Genomic DNA, 24,946 nt, shown 5'->3' with positions numbered 1-24,946 from the left:
CACTGAAGCGTGCCGATGGACGCGCCTCGGTTATGTAGCCCGGAGAAAATTGTGCCGTTAAAATTTGGCCAGCAAAACCGGTGGTCGCCACGCTCTGGGGTCGACGAAAGATGAGTTGTCATGATAGCCAGTAACTGCATGCACGCGTAGTGACTGTTTCCAACCCTATTTTACGGTAGTGAGTACGATCAGGCAGAACACGAGTATACCAAGGGCAGCCATGGCACGACGAATGCAAGAAATGCTTTCATGTTGAAAAAAAAAACATGGTTGAGTGCGATGCCGTTGGCGCTGCTTCCGTGCCCACTAGTAGCTCAACAAAGAAAGAAGAAGAACGAAGAAAGATTTAGAAATAGAACTGTCGTTCATAACGCAGGGAACACGCATCGCTGTCTTTCTACGCGTCCCAACATTCGCCCACCGTTATTGCGTTAGAAGAAACGGAGATGGACAAAGTTCTCCACCAATGCTACACAACTTACACTACGAATCAACAAAAAACGACAGCGACATTTGTCCAGGCACGTAAAGCGCCGCAAGTGCACACTCTGTCCACAACCATTAACTCACCTTCGTTGAGCTACTCCCGCCGAAGCAAAATCCCAATACCCTGTTCCTAGTAAATATAAACAGCCCTCCGATGGCTTTCCTAGGTGAGATGGCCGCCGTTTTAAAACCGTCAAACAGCGCACAAAAGGGCACGCTTTGATCATAGCAGAAGACTCCAATGCTCAACATACCCCTTGGGGCTATCATCAGGACAACAAAAAGACAGAAACTTTACGGTGCAATATGAAGTAATAGCGTCATATGTGCAGTGTGCCAGACACTCCGACCAGGCTAGGGAATAGTGTTTCTCGAGATAGAACCCCGGATATCACTTTAACGCATTGCATGAAACACACTCTATGAGAATGCCTCTCAGAAACGTTGCCCAGTCACCTTTACGTCATTCAGTTACAAATTAGGCGTCATCACACTCAATCACAAAAGAATGGCAGAAATTCCGTGAATTCTCCAAACGAGTTCCATTCAATCAAATGAAGATTGCACACAAAGAATGGTAGAAATTGTTATGCAACAAACAAACGAATTGCTTCCCATGAAATATTGCCCTGCGTAGATTGGGATCTTTTGCACATGTGGGAGGCCCAAAGAGGGTTTACTAAACGATAAAAATCGTAAATCAAACCAAAAATTTCCTTTCAGAATAGCCAAATTGACGCAGGAAGCCGCCGATTATGCTAGAAATTTAAGACATCAAAACTGGGCCCAGTTTCGTACACAATGACCACACCAATGGCTCAGAGGTAGAGAACTCGCCTCGTATGTGGGAGGTACTGTGTTCGAATCCTGCAACCGCCAGCCGCCCACCGGTTTCTTTAACGAGTACAGGCGTCCCTGGTAGAGTGCGGACACTTGAAAGGAGAATCCACGCCTAGAAAGCTGGCTTTAACCTTGCGAGTGGCCGCTGACCCTTGTCCATCTGGCGGGGCCCCCGGCCCTCATGCCACGTTGCGCCATTGCCGGGGATGAAAGAGCCTGGCGGCATGTCCTGCCACAGGTGGTTGTGAGTTGAGCGTCCACCGTGGCTGATGAAGGCACCATGTGCATTCGTGTGCCTTAGTGGCGCCGGCACCTACCGGTAAAATAGGTACAAGCAACTCCCCGGCCGGGCGCTCGGCCCTTCAGTGGGACTACAACGCTTGGGAAGTTCACCCGGCTTCCACGGGAAATCGCCCCTATGGAAAGGGGCGGCTGCAAAAACGCAGGAACTTTTTTTTTTTCAAAATCAGCCACAGAGCCAAAATCCGCTTAGCCCACCAGTAAGGGCACCTTATTCATAATTATCCGGGAACAGAGGCGGGATTTCTCTACGATCTTCAAAAACAAAAAAAAATTCCCGCGCCTTCCCGCGAGGGGAACATGAGTAAATGCAGAGCATTGGGGCCTCAGTACTGGTTGAAGGCAGTGTTGCTTCCATCGCTTCTTCCGTGATGCTGTTGTAGCAGACACGAGTAAACGTGGGAGCGAGCGTCAACCAAGGAAGGAAGGAGCAACGCAGTGACTAAAGCCCCAGCGACCGCTAGCCCCTTTATAGTTGCAGTGCGCGCAGTAGAGGGAGAGCAGTACAGGGGGGAGAGCGCGCATGCGCAAGCAGCGCGCGCCCTTCCACGCCCCACCGCGCTGCTATCACGCACCTGTTACGCCGAGACCGCGACGGAGCGAACGGGCTGACTACGACGCATGCGCGCGCCAGCTGCTGTTGAGAGAGAGGAGGAAAGGAGGAGAGGCGCAGCTGCTGCGGTCGCGGAGCTGCGGACGCCGTCCAACGCAGAAGAGGCGAGGCTAAGACATCCTCTGCATTTAAAAAAACAATTGTACCCAAATTGTGCAGCCTTTGCCATCGTATACGGGTGATGCCAGCCCCGAAGTGGACGAGCCCTTCATCAAAGCAGAAATTGAAGCCGCCGCGTGAAATCTCACCCGGAACACAACACCGGGAAAGGACACAATTACAAATAAGCTCGTCCTAAATCTAGAAAGTGAAGCTTTAAAAGCTCTAATAAATTACATTATTAATCATTGGATGAAACGAAAAATACCCTCTGAGTGCAAGCATGCCGATATAACACTCATTCCAAAGCCTGCAAGAAGCCATTAGCAGCAGCAAACCTAAGATGTATTTCCCTAACGTCCTCTGTGAAAAAAGAATCTGAAAATATCATACAAAATTGCCTCCCACCATGACTTGAAGATCATGATAATTTTCCAAATACCATGCTTGGCTTCAGCCCACACACACCGACCGAGGACATACTCATCCAAATTAAACGGACACTGAAACGAATTTGTCATACACCCGTTTCTGCCTGCACTGCGAAGACTGGCTCAAATAAACACACTTTTCATCGTTTATACAGGCGATAAGGCGTATTTATTTGATAAGACCTGAAAGAACAAAAACGACCATGCGTGGCTTGTGGCGGCCGCACCAACTAACCGTAGTTACGTCAAGGAAAGGTGCTTCGTGAATGGACGATGTTCAAGAATAGCATTAAAAAAAGTTTTGGTTTCGGTTGTGTGACACACCGTACTTGCATCCGACGTTATCTTTGAATGGGCATCTTCGATATCTCAATAATCGCGATACCGCGCTTCTGCAGTCTTTTGGGTTGTAAAACGCCTCAGATAAGCCTCCCAGGACGGCTTGGAATAGTAGCAATCACTGGACGAGGCCTACGCAGTGGACGAGCGCCCTCCACGTCACCGCTGACGCCCAAATGTCATGCAATTTACCCCCATATTCGGAGCTTGCCTCACTCATGCCTGTATCCTAAAAAGCGTGTTCACACCAGGCCAAAGGTCCACCGATTCTGGCCTGCATCCACTGCCCACAAGCAGTCGGTGCTTATGACAACAGCACGCCAACCAGAACTTGCTAGCACGTCAGTGTCAGTCTGCGCGAGTTCTGCTACCTCGTTCGTGGAGCAGTGAACGTTCCGGCACGAAAATGGTGAACTGAGTATAGAAAACATCGCCCAAAAACGAAAAAATCAACTTATAAAAAAGAGTGTATTCTAAACGATTCGAACTTGCAACTTTAAAAATAACCAAAATAGCGCTCCAGACCACTCGGCCACGGATCACCACTGCCGGCTAAGGAAATATGAGGTATATAATTTATAACCAGTTTGCACTTTTATTTATTTTAGCGTTTCGAACAGCTTAAGTGACTATTTGGTGTGTAGCACTCTTGCAGCAAGTGTCCCCCAAATTTCCACAATATCTCACGTCTAGCAATTGCATTTCTTAGACGGGAAAACCTTCGCAGATGTGTGGTGGTGCTGCTGACTGCTGTTGGTTCACCCAGTGCTTCCTACACCCAAGTTTTACGCTGTACGTTAAACGTTTCTGTTGATTTTATTTCCTTTGGGCCGATGTTAACTTCGCTGACTCTTCTCCCGCCTTCAATTGGCCTTAGATTTTCCGAATAGGGTACGAGTCAGCGAAGCGTTTCATGTGCGCTTGCGGAACGCTTGCGTGGAGCAACCTGGACTTGGGGCTTGATACAGTGTACAAACTAGCAAACTAAACAGAGGCACATTCTGTGCCTTTGTGGGACAGTGCGTAGAGATGTAGAAAATAAATGTCATTGCGTACAAAACCAATGCGTCTGTCTTTTTACTGTAACGTCATAGATCACCCAGCGACGTGATTGCAGTTGTGTTACGTCAGAGATATGCGTAGGACGCGTGTTGCACGCAACGAGGAAACACAGCGTGCCATCAAGAGCGTCGGCGTTAGCCTATCGACAATGGAAACAGGGGCGGCAGAATGAAACCACCGACGACGATCGGGCACCGTAACCCCAGCGTAAGTGCCGTACAAGCCAGGTCTTTGGACACCGCGCGGAGGAAACGGAAGACTTCGGGTTGCTGAAGCCAAGGTAATGCTTTCCCGGTAACCCACAAACAGTGCTGCTGGTAACCAACCTTCAGAAATTGGAATGGCACTGATATTTTTTTTTTTCGTATTTCCACCCCAAATCCGACCAAAAAAGATTATTCATCGTCATCCCCCCCATGTTCCGCTTCCCCTTGACCTGAAGCAGTTAGACATATTAATACTTAACTAAGAGAAAAGCCCTGCTGTTCAATTTCTCTTCACCCCCGGGACAACTGTAACAAAATTACTTTTATTTTCTGTCTAACTACTCTGTGCCCTGCACGTATATTCCGTAAACAACAGCTGTATCTACTCACAATGTATAAAAAAACAAGCAAAGCATGTAGCGTTCTTGTGTTTCAGCCTGTCCTCACGGCATTTATGGCCCAAGTTGCAACTTGAAGTGCCCTGTTTGCCAAAATGGCGGCGCGTGCCATGACATCACAGGGGCGTGCATCTGTCCACCGGGCTTTCAAGGAAAGACTTGCGAGAAACGTGAGTACGAAAATGTTCTTGCAATGACTATACCTCCGATTGTGTAAAATTGCCTCCACAATGAGCAAACCCTTGCTCCGTTGAAGTAAAGACCAACGGAAATGGTCGCGCGTAATATGAAGTACGGCGCGGGGTGAACGCACATACATACCTGTAATGAACATCGATGAATATATGTTTATCGCAATGTAAGTTACGAAACCTCCATTTTACGTTAGAGCCGCCTTGTTTGCAATTATCAAACAAATCAGTGGCCAAAGCCTCACATTCGAATACCGAAGTGATAAGTCAAGACAACTTTGCGGGAAGCTTCGTTCCTCTCTGAGTCAGTGCTTCAACATCAAGAGTGTCTTCGAACGTCTCTACACCATAGATCTAGGTGCCATGCGCATCCTCTGGCAGCCATCACTGCATCGCATGTAAGAGACTTGCTTCCAGCAAATTTTCAGCGTCCTGTCAAGCCAGCATTGCCAACGTGGATACTCGTTCCATGGAATATAATAAAAAAAATCCCGGAATAAGCAAAAAGACGCCCGCACCTGCAATAAAGTTTTTCACAGTTGATTATAGAGGTTGATCAAAGCTAAGTCGACAGGTTTCTTTTTTTTTAATTAGGCACCTAGATTTATGGGAAAACCACCTCTACAGCAACTTTTGGCGCCCGGGGGGACACAGAATTAGGTGGTATTTATTGATGTCGGTGGCTTAATTAACTAAAATTGAATAATTATCTTTTTGGTGGCTGCGGTAAGCAGGCATGTTTGCATTGAAAAGTTGGACGCCATCATGTTTCCCCGCAGTTTCATTCAGCAGAATTCTTCTAGCGCATCCGTCCTCGGTGATATCGAACTGCGAAGTTTATTTGCCATTCGTATGATTACGCATACCAGACAGCGATGACCAGCGCAAAGCTCCTCCTCCCTTGTGTGACGTGCCTGCAGTGTACCTTCGTTAAAAGGCAAAGTGATAACGGGCACCCTTTCAGTCTTGGCTGGCGTTATCGCAATCTGCAGCACTCGGAACCGCTATCGAAACACAGAACTGAGGGGAGAAGCTTTGCGCCGGTCTTAGCTGTCTAGCATGCGTAATCATGGAACGGCAATTAAACTACGCAGTTCGATATCTCGGGTTATGGGGGCGCTAGAAGAATTGTTCCAAATGAAACGGCGTAGGAAAACAATTGCGCATAACTTTTCAATGGAACATGTGTCTTAATGTAGCCCCAAAAAAGCTTATTATTCAATTTATCAAATCAAATCAAATCAAAAGTTTATTTCGCTCATAGGTACATCGACGTGAAAAAGGTACATCGACGGGGCAAGGAAAAAAGCTGCAAGAAGCAGCTTGACAGGGCCCTTGCCCCCGTCCAGCAATGAACGGCGTGTGCGCTAAGAGGGTATATGCAAAAAACGCACTGAAAAATACACCCTTTTCATATGTCATAGCAATATAAAACCATAAAATACAATAAAATCAATTTGGCGTCACGACAGGAGTACATACAGTGTACAGTAATAAAAATACTTATACATGAACTACAACACGCAAACCGAGTACAAAAAAATTTCCCGCATATCCCCGAGGGTAAGAATGTGAAAGTGCGAATGCATGAGTTGAATTTGCGTGGTTCGGTAATGTTCGCGAAAGAGAGATCACACACACACACACACAACTACAAAGAAAGAAAGATGCATTTATTCACAGACACCTATTTGTGCTGTCGTTGTACTTGATTGCTAGAGCAGATCTCAGCTTTGAAATTTCGTGTCAGTACTCCTTTAAGCGGGGGCATTAGCCCTTCTCACGCCCGATTCCTGGCCAATCCCCCACGTGGGTATGTGCCATGTCAGCGGCCAGGCAGCGCGGGGTGCATTAGCCCTTCTCACGCCCGATTCCTGGCCAATCCCCCACGTGGGTATGTGCCATGTCAGCGGCCAGGCAGCGCGCGCCCATCTCCCCCCGTTGCCAAGGAAGACGAGGAGCGCGCGCACCCGCAGCTGTTGCTATGCGGACGGCGGCGGAATGCGGACGGCGGCGGACGCTTCAGGCTCGCTTAAGAAGTGCATTCGCACTTAAAAAAGAATTACAATCGCATACATCAACCATACCAGTATTCCGAGTTTTACAATGTTCGAAAAAGAAAACACATCGTGTGCGCACCAGTGAAATCACATTTTATCATCTAAAAATAAATTTAAAATGCCATGTCTGTTTAACAATAAAATGTCGATTTGTTCCCGGTCAAACTTGTTGAGTAGAATAGGCAAGGTGCTCTTAATTCCTTGGCACCCGTAGTCAGAACTTGAAAATGGAACTTGCCATTTGGACCGGTATCGATAAGAATAAAGGCTATGAGTCATTGTTAGGGCAGCTTCAGTTAAAAAAGAACTTTGTTTTTCTAGAGATGCTTTCTTGTACCTGCGCAGTAGCTGATAATTGTATATATCACCAGCACGAAGCAATTTATGTTTTTGAAAAAGTGGCTGAGTGTGTTCTAAGTACGAGACATTATCTATAGCCCGCGCGGCATTTTTTTGTATTAGTACTAGTTTCTGTTGGTTCTGTGAAGTGGTGTTTGCCCATGCTAATCCGCAATAATTAAGGTGGGACTGCAGGAGGGAGTTGTACAAAAGTTTCTTGATGTTACTTGGGAGTTCATGGCGATGTCTGCTAATGACACCAGCAACCTTCCGTGCTTTTGAGCAGATAGAATTGAATGAATGAACGACTTTATTTAGAAATAGGCCTGAGGCCCTGGGGGGGTTATTGGAAGATGAGGGAAAGGGAGTCGAAAGCCTCAATGAAAATCTCATGTACGCAATTAAACACAAATTGTCCGTTTCCAGGCCCTACTAGGGCTGTCAGGCCGTGGTCATTCCAACTCATATTTTCCGAGAATTTCTAAAATCCCAAGTGTCTTTATTGATTTTTCGATATTAATTGTATAGGGTCCCAATGTAATGCTATTCGGTAAATCTAAAGAGGTGCCTCGAGAACGAAAAATAATGCACTTAGTTTTTGATTCGTTCAGTGATAGGCCGTTTATTTTGGACCAACTTTGAAGCTGATAACAAATGCGATTTGCATTGGGCAAAAGTTCTGGCAAATCTTTTCCATGAACCAGCACAGTGCATGCATCAGCGTAGATAATGAACCTATTAATGGAGTCTATCCGTACAATGTAATTTATACAAAATAAAAAAGCACCGGTCCAAGAATTCTACCTTGCGGCACCCCAGCAGTTATTTGACGAGTGCGAGATTTACATTCATTAATTTCTACGTACTGATTTCGGGAGCTCAGATATGAACGCACAAGTTCCATGGGAGTCCCCCTAAAGCCATATCGTCCCAGTTTAGCAAGCAAGAGCTCATGATTAACGCTATCAAACGCTTTGCTGAAATCTATGTATATGCCTAACGTCATTAGCTTATTTTCTATGTTTTCCAAAATTGCTTCCATCTGGGCTAACAAGGCGGATTCTGTCGAGCGACTTGCCCTAAAACCGTACTGACAGTCTGTGATCAGGTTGTACTTTTGTGTAAAGCTATTGATTCTAACATTTATTATTTTTTCCAACCCTTAGGAAATACTGGTAATATAGATATTGGTCTGTAGTTTCCTATTTTCTTTTTTTATCACCCCCTTTGTAAGTAACCGTTACTCTAGCCAATCGCATATTTCTGGGGAAAGTGCCAGTTTGCAAAGAGAGGTTGAAAATATGCGTTACTACGGGGGCTATGATGTCAAGCACATATTTTACTGGTCTGATTTCAAGGGCATCAGCATCTTTGCATCGACTATTTTTAGGACTCTGGAAAGCGACAACGACTTCTGAAATATCTGTTGGCCGTAAAAATATTGTGTTTTCAGTTTCAGGAACATTATGCGAGATTTCTGTGTTGTTTACATCAACGTGGCCACCAAGTCCGGTAAAATAGTGGTTAAACTTGTCCGATAGCTTCACTTCAGTTAGAAATTCCCCATCAGCTACAATTTCTTCCAGGCGAGAAGCACGGGGTTTCCGATTGATTATCTCGTTTAACTTTTTCCACACATCACTTCTGTGGAGGCAGCCGCTGTCAAATATGCGATAATAGTAATCTTTCTTTGCCTTTTCTATCTGCTTGTTAAGTTTATTTCGAAAAATTTTAAATTCAGTCCATGCTGGCGGCTCTCGGGATTTTAGAAATGCGTAGTAAAGTTTGTTCTTTACTTTGATTTGTTTTACAATATGCGGACTGATTCATGGTTTTCGCACTTTGTTTGTTTATATTCTCTCAGTGGGAAAGATTCGAAATACACTGCCTTGAAAAGCTCCATAAATGCATCATAAGATAAATTTGTATCCTGTATGGCGAAGATCTTAGCCCAGTTTACTCGATCAATATTGTTTCTAAAGGTGTCTAGGCCCCGACATCAATAATTAACACCCAATTATGTGTCCCCCATGGTGCATAACCTACAGCAAAGGTGTTTTCACATAAATATAAGCACCTAATTTTTAAAAAAAACGTCGATTTAATTTTGATCACCCTGTATATTTACCACGTATGCAGACCGCGCGCACGTTTATGCGGGCGGCTCAGTGACCACAGAAGCATCTATGATTGGCGTGGGGATTCCGTCGGTCCACTGCACAATCAGAAAAAAAACTAAGCAACAAAACATCATCCACCCCTAATGAGGTACCGGCTGTAAGGGCTGCTCTTCATTTCATTGGTGCACACCATGCGTGGTGATGCATGATCTTATTAGACTCACGGGGTGATTTACAAGCTCTAAGAAGGCTGTCCAACCACTGCATTCACCTTGTGTAGAAATCAGCGAAATCAACACAGCGGTAGTGCACGTGGGCCATCACATCAGGCTTCAATGGCTGCCTGGTGATTCGTAAATAGAAGGAAATACTATATCTGATGCAGCCGCCAGCGGTGGCCACTCTCTACGTAACACGACACAGCTTCCTGTCTTTCGCGAGGATGGTTGTGCCCTTATCTATCGAAATCGTTTAAGTAGCAAATGTTGTAGTGGAAGGACCCTCGGAGCGGATATCCACCTCTGCATGGAATTGACCATCTCTGTAAATTCCGTGTTCCACTCGATCTAACCGAACCGTCTGAAGGTGTTCTGAATCGTATTCGCCTCAACGTGGCTTACACCCGAAGCTTCAAGTTCAATATAGGGTGACAGGATTCACCACTGTGCCCCACGTGTGCTGTGCGCGAGGCTACCGAGCACTTGTCTATATGCACGCGATTTGCCGCTGCGCGAGGAACAGCGGGTAGCTGCCTGCCTCGTGTACGACGTGGAGTAAGGCTTCAGTTGTGTCACTTTGTTGAATCCTGGGCCAACAACAATTACTCATCTTTGGGAACAAATATACTTCTGCATTTTTCTTCGGGATTCTGGACAAGACAAAACTTTGTAATACTTGCATTGCGCGCATGGCTAAATCGGCATGAATTTGCGTCGCCATGTACGCTTTGTCACCTTTTTTTAGTTAGGCGCTCTGCGCTTCCTTGTCTTCAATCGCTCTATTTGTTTACTTGACTTTAGAGTTTTTTCCCAGCATTTCATTGCGTTCCATTTTCTATTTGACTTTTGTTTTCTCTCTAACTGTTGCGTTCCCAGTATGTCCCATTCCCTTTACTGCATTGCAATCACCACATCTGGCATAGCAAGCCCTGCCGCTGCAGAGCTGACCTCTCCAGCCCACATTAACGACTTCTCTCTCTCTCCCACACACAAACGACGTCATGTGTACAGTTCGCATGTATATTTTGTAAATATACACTTAGTGGCATAAACTTCGTGAGTACGTACGACCGTCGCTACCTATCGCTGCTGTTTGCTTCGACAGTGACTGTCTGTGAAGGTTAGCGATGTAGGTTCGTACCTAAGTTATGATCTATCAGCCTCAACATCATGGTCGACTCGCCGCTAGCGGGGCATGGGGTAAGAGAGAGGCCATGGTTATTCCGATCTTGGTAATAAACTGGGACCTCTGTTTATATTTAGAGTGGCTCCGCTAGTACCCCTCGTGCAGCTTGATAGGCACTGACTTCACCATATTACAGTTCTCCAAGCTCATCGACCGCCTGATAAATAATCGCGTACCTCACCATTACCTAGAATACGTTCAATTCTACTACCATGCAGCTCTAATCGGCTTTTGCCCAGGCCTGTGCACGGATGACAGCTTCTGTGTTCTACGCGGCTTCTTATTCACCCTTACCTTACAACTCACCACATTATCTCTTCCTTGTCGTGAATAGTCGGAAAGCGTAAGTTCGGTTCTGTCAAACTACTATCCTTGAGTAACTTTCGCAGACCAACCCCAGCTCATCAGCACAAATCTTATTTCTGATTTTCCTGCTATCCCGTCCTATACAGCTTCAAGGCTCTCAACCTGGCTGGGCACCCCATGTCTTCGGCCTTCATGGGGGCGTCCCACAAGGACTCAAAGTAACCCCAGTACTACTTAACCGATGCATTCCAAAAGTTTCGTGCTATCTCGAACAAAAACTCCTAGGCGCGATGGGAAGTTTATGCAGACGATATTACTATATGGGCCGAGTTAACTTTCGTCTTCCAGAAGCAGAGCAGTGCAAACAGTGCTCGAATCACCCACGATTAGTCTGAAAAACTCCCTTACCTCTATGTACCTCAAACTAGCTTAAGAAAACAGAACTCATTTCTTTATTCCACTGCAAACCACCACAGGAATACAAACTAGCACTCTAAGTGGTGGCGCCAGCCTTAGCGCATCATGATAGCCCACTCGACGCCAAGAAGTTCCGGTAGGGCAAAATGCAGCACAGATATTCGGCATCCCCAACTCGAATCGCAGCGAAAAACAAAAATTTATTCCATTCAACACCTCTCCAAAAAATATGGCAAGGGAAACCAAAAAGCCACACAAACGTTTGCAGCCACCGTCGCCTTAAATACAATCAACTATGGAGCTCAGGCTTACGATATCAACCCAACACAGTTGCGCACGATTTAAACCTGCATCTGGCCAGTTTCTGTACTGTTACGGAATTGCCCAAACATATATCCCTCCACAATCGTCAGTTATCTCTACATCTACCCAAACCCTTCTTGGACGCTGCCATTCAAGAGCGAAACACCCGATCGGTCTTAAATCACCCCTCACTCACGAAGAAATACAACTCGTGGCGTTGGATGCTTTACAACCTCGACAGATACATATACTGCACATGGTGTAGGCATTTTGTGTATATAGTTATAACGTCCCCTATATCTCAATCATCATACGTGTCACCCTCCATCTTTGCCCTCCCTCACACGCAGTAGCAGAGCCTAAACGATAAGGCCAAGTTCACTGTGTTTGTCTTCTATTCTTACACTCTCTCTCTCTCTCGACAGTCCCAGAGCATTCCAACCACGTTATCCCTGTGGCACCGTACAACACTCACTGATTCCTTCATTTGTCACCCCGTTCCCCGTGAAGCTCAACTCACAAGCGAAAGTAAAATTCTGAACATGCTCACCAAAACCAAGCAGGCCCAAGAAATTCTGTGCTCTGGTACAGGCATCACCCAGTAAACAATCGGCAGGGCACAATGAACCTCCCCGTAATACCCAATTATTCTTGCCTTGCACACCCTACACATGTCACATGGTACTACTCTTGAATGGAAAACATCCGCAATCCAATAAAGTTTCATATGTTTGAATTTACATCGAACATCCGACCCCACATCCGCATCCTTCCTTTGAGGCTGTCCGAAACGTCAAGAGCGCTACCTCACCCATTAACTTGCCGACAAACACATCTGCCGAAATTCAGATAATTTTCTATTAATACGTACATTCACATCTTCCCTGTCTAGGATGAGTTGTTCAGAGCCTAATTTCTTGGTTTTTATAAACTCCCTGAGACCAAGTATCTCCATCTACGTTATTAGAATGGTTACAGGTGTTACATTCGCCAGATCTGAATTTTTGCGTAACAGAAGGTTGTTCTATTGTTCGCCATTTTTGTTATTTCTTTTTTTTCGTATTTTTGTTTAACAAAATTCTGTCCAACCCATTATCTCTGTTTACCCTATTATAACGATAACAGTGTTATGTGGGCTAAGTTTCTGTTTTTATGGAAATGCAGGGCGTTAGATGCCTTGCCACTTTCACTCATTTTTCTATTTTTCTTATTTAGGGTTTTAAAATTGCGTTCGATCGATAATCTAAATTCACGCTACCATAACCGTTAAAGGTGAAACTTCCGCAAAATCTGTTAATGTAGGGCATTACACGGTTTCCCTTTTTTGGTAACTTTTTGTATTTTTGTTATTTTTGGTTTTTAATATTTGTTTCTACTATTAGACTCCATTTACACTAATAAACCGATTAAAGGTGAAAATTTCTGGAAATCTATATTTTTCTGTAAATTCAAGGCGTTGCACAGTTCGCTATTTCGAGTGTTGCTCCTATCTGTCCTTTTTCTGCATTTTTTTTTTCAAAACTCTGTCCGACCAGTTATCTCCATTTACGTTAATTTAACAATTAAACGTGAAGCTTCCGCAATTTGTGCCTTAGTGGAAATGCAGCGAGTTAGAGGGTTCGGCATTTTCACTGTTTTCTCTCTTCTTTCCTCATTCTTGGTTTTTCAAAACTGTGCCCCACCATTTACCTCCATTTAGGTTATTATAATGATTGAAGGTGTTACTTCGACCAAATCGGCGTGTTTGTTAAAATGAAGGGTGTTACAGGGTTCACCATTTTCGTAATAATTTTGTATATTTTTTTTGCTTTTCAAACTTCTGCTCGATCTCCACCTTTGTCCTTTGTCGATCTCCACCTTTGTCCACCTTTGTCCTTGTCCTTGATTTACGCGAATAAAACAATTGAAGGTGGAACTTTCGCGAAGCCTGCATCTTTGGAAAAGCAAGGCGTTACACGGTTTCTCATTTTCCCTGCTTTCTTTCTTTTTTTGTTAATTTCTTGTTTTTCGAAATTCGGCCCCACCATTTATACCCATTTAGCGCTATTATAACGATTGAAGTTTGTACTTCCGCGAAATCAGCCTTTGCGAAATGCAAGTCGTTACGAGGTTTGTTATTTTCACTGTTTTCGCATTTTTCTCATTTTCTGCTTTTTTAAATTCATTGCTGTTAATTATCTCAATTTACGCTATTGTAACAATTGAAGTGGAAGTTCCGCAGTATCTGAATTTTTGTGGAAACGCAAAACATTACACAGTTTGACATTAACCCTGTTTTCTATATTTATTTCTTACGTTTAGCTTTTAAAACTTCTGGCTCACCAATTATGTCCATTTACGCTATTATAAGTATTAAAGGTGTTACTTCTGCCAAATCCGCATTTTTTTGAAAATGAAGGGTACTACACGGTTCGCCGTTCGCGCTATCTTTTTCTATTTTTCTCGTTTTCGGTTTTTCAAAATCCTGTTCAACCAATTATCTTCATATGCATATATACAACAATTAAAGGTGGAACTTCCTCGAAATCTTCATTTAGTGTAAATGAATGGCTACACGGTTGGACATTTTCGCTATTCTTTTGTATTGTTCTTATTTTTTTGTTTTTTTGCAATTCTGCTCGACCAATTATCTCCATTTATGCGGTTCTCACGATTAAAGGTAAAACTTCCTGGGAATCTGCATTTTGCGTAAATGATAGGATTTACACTGTTCATCATTTTCGCTATCTTTTTGTATTTTCTTATTTTTTGTTTGTTAATCGTTCTGTTCAATGAAATCCCTTCATTAACGCTATTATAATGATTAAAGGCGGAACTTCCGCGAAATCTGCATTTTTGTGGATATGCAGGGCGCTACGCGTTTCACCATTTTCACTGTTCTCGTTCTTCTTTTCTTATTCAAAGGTTTTCAAAATTCGATCCGACCAATTACTTTTATTTGCGCTAATATAACACTTCAAAAAGAAAGTTCCGCGTAATCTGCATTTTTTGTAGAAATGCAGGGCGTTACACGGTGCTGGCTGTGAGGGTAGTCGGCAAAGAATGCTGCGCATTAATACCTTGATGTGTTCTTCGAAGAGGTTGGTGTTCAGTACGCGTGGGCTGGGTTGACGTTGGGAGCAGGCTCGCAGCTCTACACTTCTCGTAAAAGGTCACTATCTGTGGAGAATAGAGCGATCAGTGTAAGCGAGGCGCGCCGACAAAATGAGGACCTATAGGAATTAACGGGTCATCTGTAGGAAGTGTGAATATGATGTCAATTTGGGGCAAAACCAGATGATGTGGTGAAGGTCAGCTTCGGTGGGTATCGAGGCAGTGAGAGCATTTGTGTTTTGCTAGATGGGAGTATAATTTTTTGAATGATTACCAATATTAGGTGGTGTTGCCAATGTATTTATTCAAAGAGACTTCTGCGGATAAATAAAGTTCAGAAAGCCAAGCAAGAAATCCGTGCGGAGTGATATTTCCGAAAGAGGTTTTCTGTCTTTTTTATCTAATGATATTCAGTGCTGGGGATAACAAGGCCGCAATGGCTGTTGTCGCCCAGGGGGAAGCAGCGCATATATGTGAGTGAATCCCGTGCAGCCGCGTGAGCTGCCACTTTTCCCGGTGAGAAACCATCATTCCTGGGCGAATACTCGATGGGAGTGTGTTGTAGCGGCGAAAGCTAGTAATCTGTTTAGGTCCTAACGCGTTGCATTCTTTGCCGAGTACACCCACAGCAAGATCATGCAACACCCGACATTGCCACAAAAATGCAGATTTCGCGGGTGTTACACCTTCAACTGTTTTAGTACAGGGAATAGTGATTATTGGTTGGAAAGAGTTTTGAAAACCCAAAAATAAAAAAAAACAGAAAAAATAGCGATACAGGCTAACCGATTTACGCCCTTCAATTCCAAACAAAATGTAGTTTTTGCGGAAATTCCACCTTTAATGGTTATAATAGAGTAAATAGAAGAAGAACAGGAAATAATTGATTTGTCCTGAGCCTTTACAGGAACGGGAGCAGAGTCTAAATGCTTTACAGCCACACAAGGACCTCTGCACCTACACACAGTTGGCAAACAGGGCATTTAGTATCAATAATCTAATATAATGTGTCAACATTTCACTCAATAACACACAATTACTGAGAAACGTAAATTACATGGGCTTTCGTATAACAGTTTTATCACATAATACATATTGATAAGTGAGGCATTTTAGGTATATATATTTTAATATAGATATTCAATGTCATGTCATAAAAGGATGGACTTCATTTCGGTTTTAGAATAAACGTGTCTTGTTGATTGATTGATTGTAGTTTTTAACGTGCCGACGCAACGGAGGCGATGAGGCGCACCGTTGTGGAGGGTTCCGGATTAATTTTGACCACCTGCGGATCCTTAACGTGCGCCGAAATCTCGTACACAAGGGTGCTTTTGCTTTTCGCCTCCATCAGAAAAGCGGCTGCCGCGGCCGGGAATCAAACCCGCGACCTCCTGCTCAAACGTGTTTTGGGTCTGATCACATTTGTAACATTCTTCCCGCAAACTGTCGCAAGCAGTCATAAATTGTGAGATAAAATTTTGGAAAACCAAAAATATGAAAAAAACAGAAAAAATTAGCGATAATGGCGAACCGAGTAACGTCCTACGTTTCTACAAAAATGCGGATTTCACTGGAGTCTACATTTATACGTTATAATAGCGTAAATGTACATGACTCGTTATACAAAATCTTGAAAATCCAAAAAATAAAAAAAACATAGTAAAATAGCAGCCTTGTAACACCCTGCATTAAACAAAAATATAGAATTCGGAGAATTTTGACCTTTAATTGCGGTAATAACGCGAATGGAGAAAATTGGTGGGACAGAATTCGGAACAACAAGGTATAAAAAATTGAAAAATAGAAAAATCAAAAACCGTGTAACGCCTGCCTTTCCACAATAGTGCAGATGTTTGAGCCCACCCTTAATCGTTATAATAGCATAAACGAACATAATTATTCGGAGAGAATCCTGAAAAAGCAAAAAATATGAAAAATGGTACAAAAATGAGAGAAAAAGGCGAACAGTCAACACCCTCAATCTCCGAAAAAATGCCGACTTCGCGGCGGAAGTTCCACCATTATTCGTTATAATGCCGTCAATCAGGACAAATGATGGAACAAACTGTAAAAAACAATATATCTGAAAAATAGAAAAAAATGAGCGAAATCGCGAACCGGTTAACGCCTGCATTACCAAAAAAAAATCAGATTTCGCAGAATTTCCACTTTTCATAGTCCAAATAGCGTGAAGGGAGATTATTTGTCGAACAGCAGTTAGAAAAAGCAAGAAATAAAAAATAGAAACATAATAGTTAAAATGGCGGATATGTAACACCCTGGATTTCCACAAAAATTCAGTTATGGCAGAAATAACTCGATTAACTGTTATAATAGCCTAAATAGGGATAATAGGCCCGACAAACTTCTGGAAACCAAAAGATAAGAAAAGGAGAAAAAACAGAGGGAATGGCGAACCGTGTAACGTCCTTCATTTACAGGAAAAGGCAGGTTTGGTGGAAACAACACCTTTACTTGTTACAAAAGCGTAGATGGGAGTAATTGGTCGGACTGAATCCACAAAAAACAAAAATTCGTCAGCAAAGAACGAACACCACACAAGCGATATTAGAATGCTGCATATTAGTAGAGAATTCCCGTAATATCTGCAGGTTTTACTTTGTCTTGAAGCCACCCGAAACCCTCCCTCCCTCTCTATCCCCCTTCCTTCCATATAAGAGTACTCCTCTTCCACACTGTATCTACTGTTGGCTTAAAAACACCCCTGTTGGTGAATGAGGGAAATTCGAGTAGGATACGTCGTTCTCCCTCTTGAGCAGTGGAAACCTGTTTCCTTTCTCCTGAGGGACACTGAAATGGAAACGTGAATGGTGACATTTTAAATACCAGAAGGTAGGATATTCCCTGTTTTCAATCCGCTGCACCTCTTGCATCCCGGACGAATACAAAGACGCAGCCGAACGCCTATGTGCACGCGGACACACAGCTGGAAATATTTTACATACTCTCGAGGCGTCCTTTCTTCGTATGAACATACCCACTAATAATATTTTATGCTTCTTTGGGTTTCGGTGGAAACGAAGGATAAGTTTAATGTTTTTTTCAGTGGCCGCTTCATTATCAGCCACGTTGTTCTGCTGAAAAACACAGAGCACAGGCGTCCTTAACGCTGGGTAACCACGGACAAGGTGGATGACACAGTCCGTACTGTAACATAGAGAGCAAAAGAAATGGCAGCATTTTACAGTCAAAACCGGGTGTAATGTAGAACCAGAGTTCTTCAAGATGCGAATCTGATATAGAACCAACCGTGCCAGCTTTCATAAACTTGTCCGCAACTTGGGCTGCAATATGGACCGCAGAGCCCATGACTGATACGATGCGAGGGAGCTCCTTCAGAAGACATCGCTCAGAATGAATAGCAGAAGTAGCTTAGAAGCACCATTGGTGAACCCTGGGATGACCCTGGTCGATGTTATAACTCTACTTTGTTTCTTTATTTCAGCCTGCGGAGACGACTATTTCGGCAGAGAATGCCAACATCGGTGTTCAGACACCAACCAGGACAAAAACGTGAAGTCTTGCCGTGGAATTCTGATGTGCCTCCCTGACCCCTACGGCTGCTCCTGCGGCACGGGATTTCACGGACCATTCTGCAACGAGAGTGAGTCCTTTCACATTCCTTCAGAAATGGGGGAGGGGAAAACAACTGATCAATTCAATGAAAATGTCCCAAACAAAGTCCTTCAGTGTATACAAACTAAGAACATGGCCAACAAACAAAGTCCCTCAGTGTATGCAAACGAAGAACATGCCCAAAGGCGAAGCTTGCCATTAAGGATGCAAGACTCTGGTACGAATTAGGTGGTACATGTTTATTAGACAAATTTCAAGAGCGGGAAAAAACCGTACAAAATTGCATACGGAGCGACCGTTTCCGCCTCTGTGCGCCTGGTCTTGCTCCCCCTTTGTTAGTGGTGTGGTAAATTACCTTCTTGTATCTTGTACAAGATACCAGATGTATGGTTAATGATTACGTTGTTTGCTCGTAAAAAGTGCATAAACGAATGAAAGCCTACAAAAGGATCAGGAGTGTTAAATCGCCAAATCAAAAGCTCTCGCATTTAGCCAAACAGTATTTTCTACTGTAGTAACAAAGCGTAATATATACAGAGTGTCCCAGCTGTCAAGCACCAAGATTTCAAAAAGGGTGAATGGCGCTACTCGAAGAAATCCCTGCGCATAATGTTTACAGTACAGTGGAGTAGCGGCCGGTAATTTTTCTGTAAATCAGATTTAACTAAATACTGTAAGCAATTATCTGACCCGAGAAGTACTGCCTTAATCATTAAGGTGTCAATAATGCACTTGTACGTACCCGCAAGAGGCATTTACCTGCGGTATTTTCAGCGGACAACTAATTGATAGTCAGCTATTTTGACTTATCAATAAACCCCGCGAAATATGAAAAATACCACCTGGCAGCGCCGCCTACCATTTTCAGCAGCGAACCAATTTCGTCGTCATTTATTTTCACTGATAAAGAAACTCCGCGGAATATGAACATTATGACGTGGCAGCGCCACCACACCCCCAAAAAAACAACAAAAGAAAACCGTATCCCGAAGCCCTGTACGTGCTTTTTTCTTTTCCTCTTGTCACGTGAATACCCCGCCGCACCCCACCAAGAGTGCCCTGTTCGCTACCAAAAATCGCAAACAGTGCTGGTCACCCCGAAAGTTGTTCTTGCTAACCGAAGAGTACGTCTAAGGCTCTTCGTCTTAAGCGGATGTTGTTACCCTCTGGCTATGGAACGCCAAACAAATGTTTCCACTTTGTTCAACGCAAGCGAGAATTCGTCTTACCGAGTTCCTCACAACGGGAGTTCATATTATATTTTATAATTAAATTGTTTGGCAGGGCTTGTAAGATGTAGCAACGAGGTCTGGCCGTTTCTGGGTCCAAATGATATCTAGGGTCCGCGCGCAGATCTCGCGCAGAAGCACTGTCGATGGAGCTGCCGCTGTGTGTCTACGTGCGACAAGTACCCCACTAGGGGATTGATTTCACTCGGAAGGCCCGCCTGCACTTCAGCTGGACACGTACCCGCTCGGCGGGTCTGGTGCTTTTACAGTCACTCACTATCTTTGTTACACTCACCTCGGGGACAGAAGAAGCCATCCTTGGCGACTCAAGGCGATGGGACAATGGGTGGTCGTAATAGGGCTTGAGACGCTGAACGTGAACCATCTCGCAGCCACGACAGCGACGATAGGTATTAGGAGTGACGTCCTCGACTGTGTAATTTACGGGGGACGTTTCTTTGACGACTCGGTAGGGACCCTCGTAATTAGTATGAAGTTTTCTTGAAAGCCCTGTGGCAGTGGATGGTATTCATAGCCACACAAGAGAGCGAGCAGGGTAAGTCGGAGTTCCACTAGAGTCGTCGTGGCGAGACTGCTGATGTCCTTGGTCCGCTGCCATGAAGGAGCTGGCAGTTGGTGGAACTCTTCGGCTTGCTCGGCAATTTCGGAGACTGGAACACATTCCGAGATGTGGGTGCGGTAAGGCAGGATGGTGTCAAGTCGGCAGGAAGGTTCACGACCGTATAGCATAAATAATGGTGAGGATCCTGCGGTTGTCGGCGTGGCCGTAATTTACGCGTACGTGACGAACAAAACGAAAAACAAAGTCTCAGTTCAAATGGTCACGTGAAACATATACCCAAAGCTTGTCGCCCGGGGTACGATTGAAAAGTTCAGTGATCCCTCTGATTTGCGGGTGGTCGGACGTAGTCTTCCTGTGGACAACGCGGCATTCAGTGAGCAGCGCTTCCACAACTTCTGACCAGAATACTCGTCCCCGATCGCTGGGCAGCTCCCTGGGCGCTCCGTGCCGCACGATAAAACGTTGAAGAAGGAAGGATGCGACATCGCGTGCAGTCATAGTGGACAGTCCAGCTGTTTCCGCATATTTTGCCCCATGATCAACTGCCACACTAATCCAACGGTAGTGGACCGTTAAGGTGTATTCCAACACGGTCAAAAGGTCGCGCTGGGCACGATATTCGCTGGAATGCGCCCGTGGGATGTTGGGAAGGAGAATTACGACACTGACACTCTGTGCATGAGCGGATGTATACTTGATCAAAATGTGTACATCCCACGCCAGTAGTAGCCCAAACGGAGCCGCTGACACATTTGGAGCAGTCCAGCGTGGGCGCACTGACTGTGCGTAAGCGTGGTAGTAAAATCAAAAGTCGGAACGCAAATAGCCAGGAATGACGAGTACCAACTTCCTGTCTTCAGATGAGTAATTCCGGTGGTAGAGCAGGACGTCGCGTATTGCGCAGTGCGAAGGCTGGCGACGGATTGCCCGAGATGCTGGAACTGTTGATGGACTTGACAGGTACTGCAAGACGGTGGCAATCCTCGAATCTTTACGCTGTTTCAATGCCATATCATGTACGGCTAGAGAGGCCACGGCGCGTCTGTTTTGAACAGACAACCAGTGTCCGACACGACGGGTGACGGAGACAGAGCATCGGCGTCACTGTGGTTGCGTCTGGACCGATATACGACTCGAATACCGTAATATTGAAGTCGAAAAGCCCAACGTCCGAGTCTTCCGGAAGGCATTTGCAGTGAGGACAGCAAGCATAGAGCGCGGTGACCTGTGATGACGTTTAATGGACAACCGCAGAGATAAGCATAAAATTTGTTGATAGCCCAAATGATGGCCAAATATTCCTTCTCTGTTACGAATACGTTCGCTCCGCCTATATGTCAGAGCGCGACTGTTGTATGCAACAACGCATTCATGGAAGCCTGCTTCCCACTGAGTAAGAACGGCGCCTATACCGGCACCACTGGCGTCAGTGTGCACTTCGGTAGGTGCAAGTGGATCAAAATGGCGCAGTATTGGTGGCGGGGTCAGCAGGCTTCGCATAGCCACCAATGCCTTTTTACAAGAAAGAGACCAGCCGGTAATGGCCGTGTTTCCGAGGAGGAGCTGCGCCAGAGAGACGATAATGATGGCAAAGTTTGGGACGATTCGGCCAAAATAGGAACCGAGGCCAATAAAGTTTTGCAGGTCTTTCAGAGTGGTCGGTTTTGGAAACTGCACCTGCACGAATCTTTTCTGGGACCGGAAGAATGGCGTATTTGGAATCCAAGTGGCCAAAGATTGTTACGTTCTGAGCAGCAAAGCGACACTTCTTCAAGTTTACTTTCCCGCCAGCTGAAGTAAGACACGTCAACGCTTTTGCAAGGCGCTCCAGGTGCGGGTTGAAATCTGGCGAAAACACGACAACGCCATTGAGATAACACAGACATGTTTTCCCCTTTTCCCATTGAGGCCACGTAGAACATTGTCCATCATTCCGTCGAAGGTTGCTGGCGCATTACAAAGCCCGGAAGGCATCACATTGGATTCGTAAAGCTCATCGGGTGTAATGAGCGTTGTTTTTGAATTATCGGCATCGACCATGGGCACTTGCCACTAGTCAGAGCGCAAGCCCAGTGAGGAGAAGAACTCGGTCCCCTGTGAGCAGTCTAAAGCATCATCGATACGAGGTAGCTGGTAGGTGTTCTTACGCGTGATCTTGTTCATGGGACGGTAATTTCCGAAGAACAGGACCGACCCGTCTTTATTCATTACGAGTGCCACGGTAGAGGCGCACGGGCTAGTAGAGGGCCGAATTACGTTGCGCGTAAGCATATCTGCTACTTGCTCGTCGATCACGTGGCGCTCCTTGGGGGACACGCGATATGGCAGCTGCCGTAGTGGGGCGTGGGTGCTGGTATCGATTTCGTGGTAGACGGTCGACGTGCCTCCCAAGGTGACCTACTGGGAACCGAACGATTCGCGAAAACGCTGTAGAATATCGATGAGCTGGTCGCGTTTGGCTGAGGTGAGGTAATTGTTTATAGTTGGTTGGAAACAGCGCGTTAAAACGGGATCACGAAAAAAAGAACCGGACAGGACGAGCGCTCGTCCTGTCCGGCGCTCGTCCTGTAAGGTTCTTTTCTTCGTGATGACGTTTTAACGCGCTGTTTTAAACCAATCATGTCGCTTTACCAACTCGCCCAACTCTCCATCCTACTGCTTTGCTAATAGACTGTAGGAACACTTGTCAACGCGTAAATGTGGGCTAGTTGGTTCGAACTGTGAAACATGGTTAAGTAGCGCGGTAAAGACGCGACAAACGTAGACACCACACAGGGCTAGCGCTAGTTTTTTTACACTTACTTCTCTGAGACTAGGGCAATCGACGCCGTATGCAATACAGCTTTCTTTGTTTTCTGTGTGAACTCTTTCGGCCTCTTTTCTTACAATCGTGAGCATTCCCACAGGCTTCTCTACCGGTTCAGTACAAAACATGGCCCACAGCTTAGAATTCCTTCTACAGACGGAGGCAAGTCTACTTGTCCAATACAAGTTACCTTTCCAGGACGTGCGGCGACTTTTTGTGTTGCCCTTTCTTCATGGCACAGAGAGCCGGCAAACCCATTGTCCAGAGAAACTCTGTCACCCTGTCTGCGTCACAGGAGAACTGGCGGTACAGTCCATCGGCGTCTCGTGAACCAACCGACGCACAGTCGGTTGTTTCACGAGACGCTCGGTTCACACATTCGGTTGGTTCACGAAAGATAAAAAATGTGGGAGACACAAAGAAAGCGGAGAAAAATGCCCGCCATTCGGGAGGATCCCACACGGGGAACCACCGGTTGGGAGGATCCCACCCAGCGGGCAATTTTTTCTACTTTCTTTGTCTTTCCGCATTCTTTATCTGTTTGTTTCTGTTGCCTACCACATTCTCCCCTTTGCTTTCCGAGATTTTCTTGACTGCCAAGCCTTATTGCTGTTATATTTGAACGAGCCCCTCCTTTCCTGTGTTGTGATTTGCTATATATATATATATATATATATATATATATATATATATATATATATATATATATATATATATAGCGGCGCTAGTTGACCGGCCTCAGAGCTCTTGTAAATATAAACCCCCGCTTTAAAGTCGAGAGGGAAGCCGCTGTGGGGATAGCGTAATTGGTTAACGCACCGCACCGGTTATGCGGAGATGTGGGTTCGAGTCCCGCTCCCGGAAAACGGCGGATTTTTTCTCGACTTATATTTTCGCTTATTTATCAATGAATCAAAGAAACGTGACAAGCACACGTCATTCGGCCCTATTATATATTTCGAAAAAAGCCATATAGCACTGGCAATGACGACTGCAACCTTGATATGTATCTTTACCGAGTCCCTCGTCCCGTATCTCTCTGTTCTGCTACATGCATTACGAGGCACTGGCTCCAGCAGTTCGGATATGCCAATTGCTAACCCCGACCTCCGACCACGTTCTACGTGGCGGCCGTTGGGAAAGAAGACGTTCTACGTCTCCCGCGGTAGTCGAGGGGCGGCGCTAGTTGACCGGCCTCAGAGCTCTTGTAAATATAAACCCCCGCTTTAAAGTCGAGAGGGAAGCCGCTGTGGGGATAGCGTAATTGGTTAACGCACCGCACCGGTTATGCGGAGATGTGGGTTCGAGTCCCGCTCCCGGAAAACGGCGGATTTTTTCTCGACTTATATTTTCGCTTATTTATCAATGAATCAAAGAAACGTGACAAGCACACGTCATTCGGCCCTATTATATATTTCGAAAAAAGCCATATAGCACTGGCAATGACGACTGCAACCTTGATATATATATATATATATATATATATATATATATTCTGACTATTCTGACGAAGGCCGGTCCTCCGGCCGAAACGTTAAAAACCATTCCTTTTTCGATATATATCCCCTTTTTTTTCATAAATTTGACCTGTGTCTAAAAAACTGTTTCTTGCAACTCTCTCTCTCTCTCTCTGTATATATATATATATATATATATTTGTGTGTGTGTGTGTGTGTGTGTGTGTGTGTGTGTGTGTGTGTACATAAGAATTTAACGACCTG

At 44.9% G+C, this 24,946-nt stretch overlaps 1 protein-coding gene across 2 annotated transcripts in view; it reads left to right on the top strand.

Moving 5' to 3' along the window:
* LOC144162556 (uncharacterized) overlaps window positions 1-24,946 on the top strand; it is a 419,428-nt gene that overhangs the window by 307,579 nt on the left and 86,903 nt on the right. Inside the window, exons 9-10 of one of the 2 annotated variants that reach the window (XM_077693146.1) lie at window positions 4,813-4,944; window positions 18,477-18,635. The exons of the other annotated variant lie outside the window; for it this stretch is intronic. Of the exons in view, the coding sequence (XP_077549272.1) occupies window positions 4,813-4,944; window positions 18,477-18,635 (291 nt within the window). The remainder of the gene's footprint in view (window positions 1-4,812; window positions 4,945-18,476; window positions 18,636-24,946) is intronic. 2 annotated transcript variants of the gene reach the window in all.

This window comes from Haemaphysalis longicornis, unplaced genomic scaffold, assembly GCF_048455015.1.
Source record: "Haemaphysalis longicornis isolate Haplotype H1 unplaced genomic scaffold, Haemaphysalis longicornis Haplotype H1 scaffold_12, whole genome shotgun sequence".
NCBI lineage: Eukaryota > Metazoa > Arthropoda > Arachnida > Ixodida > Ixodidae > Haemaphysalis > Haemaphysalis longicornis.
The sequence above is the reverse complement of the archived record's forward strand: the minus strand, read 5'-3'. Positions and strand labels throughout refer to the sequence as shown.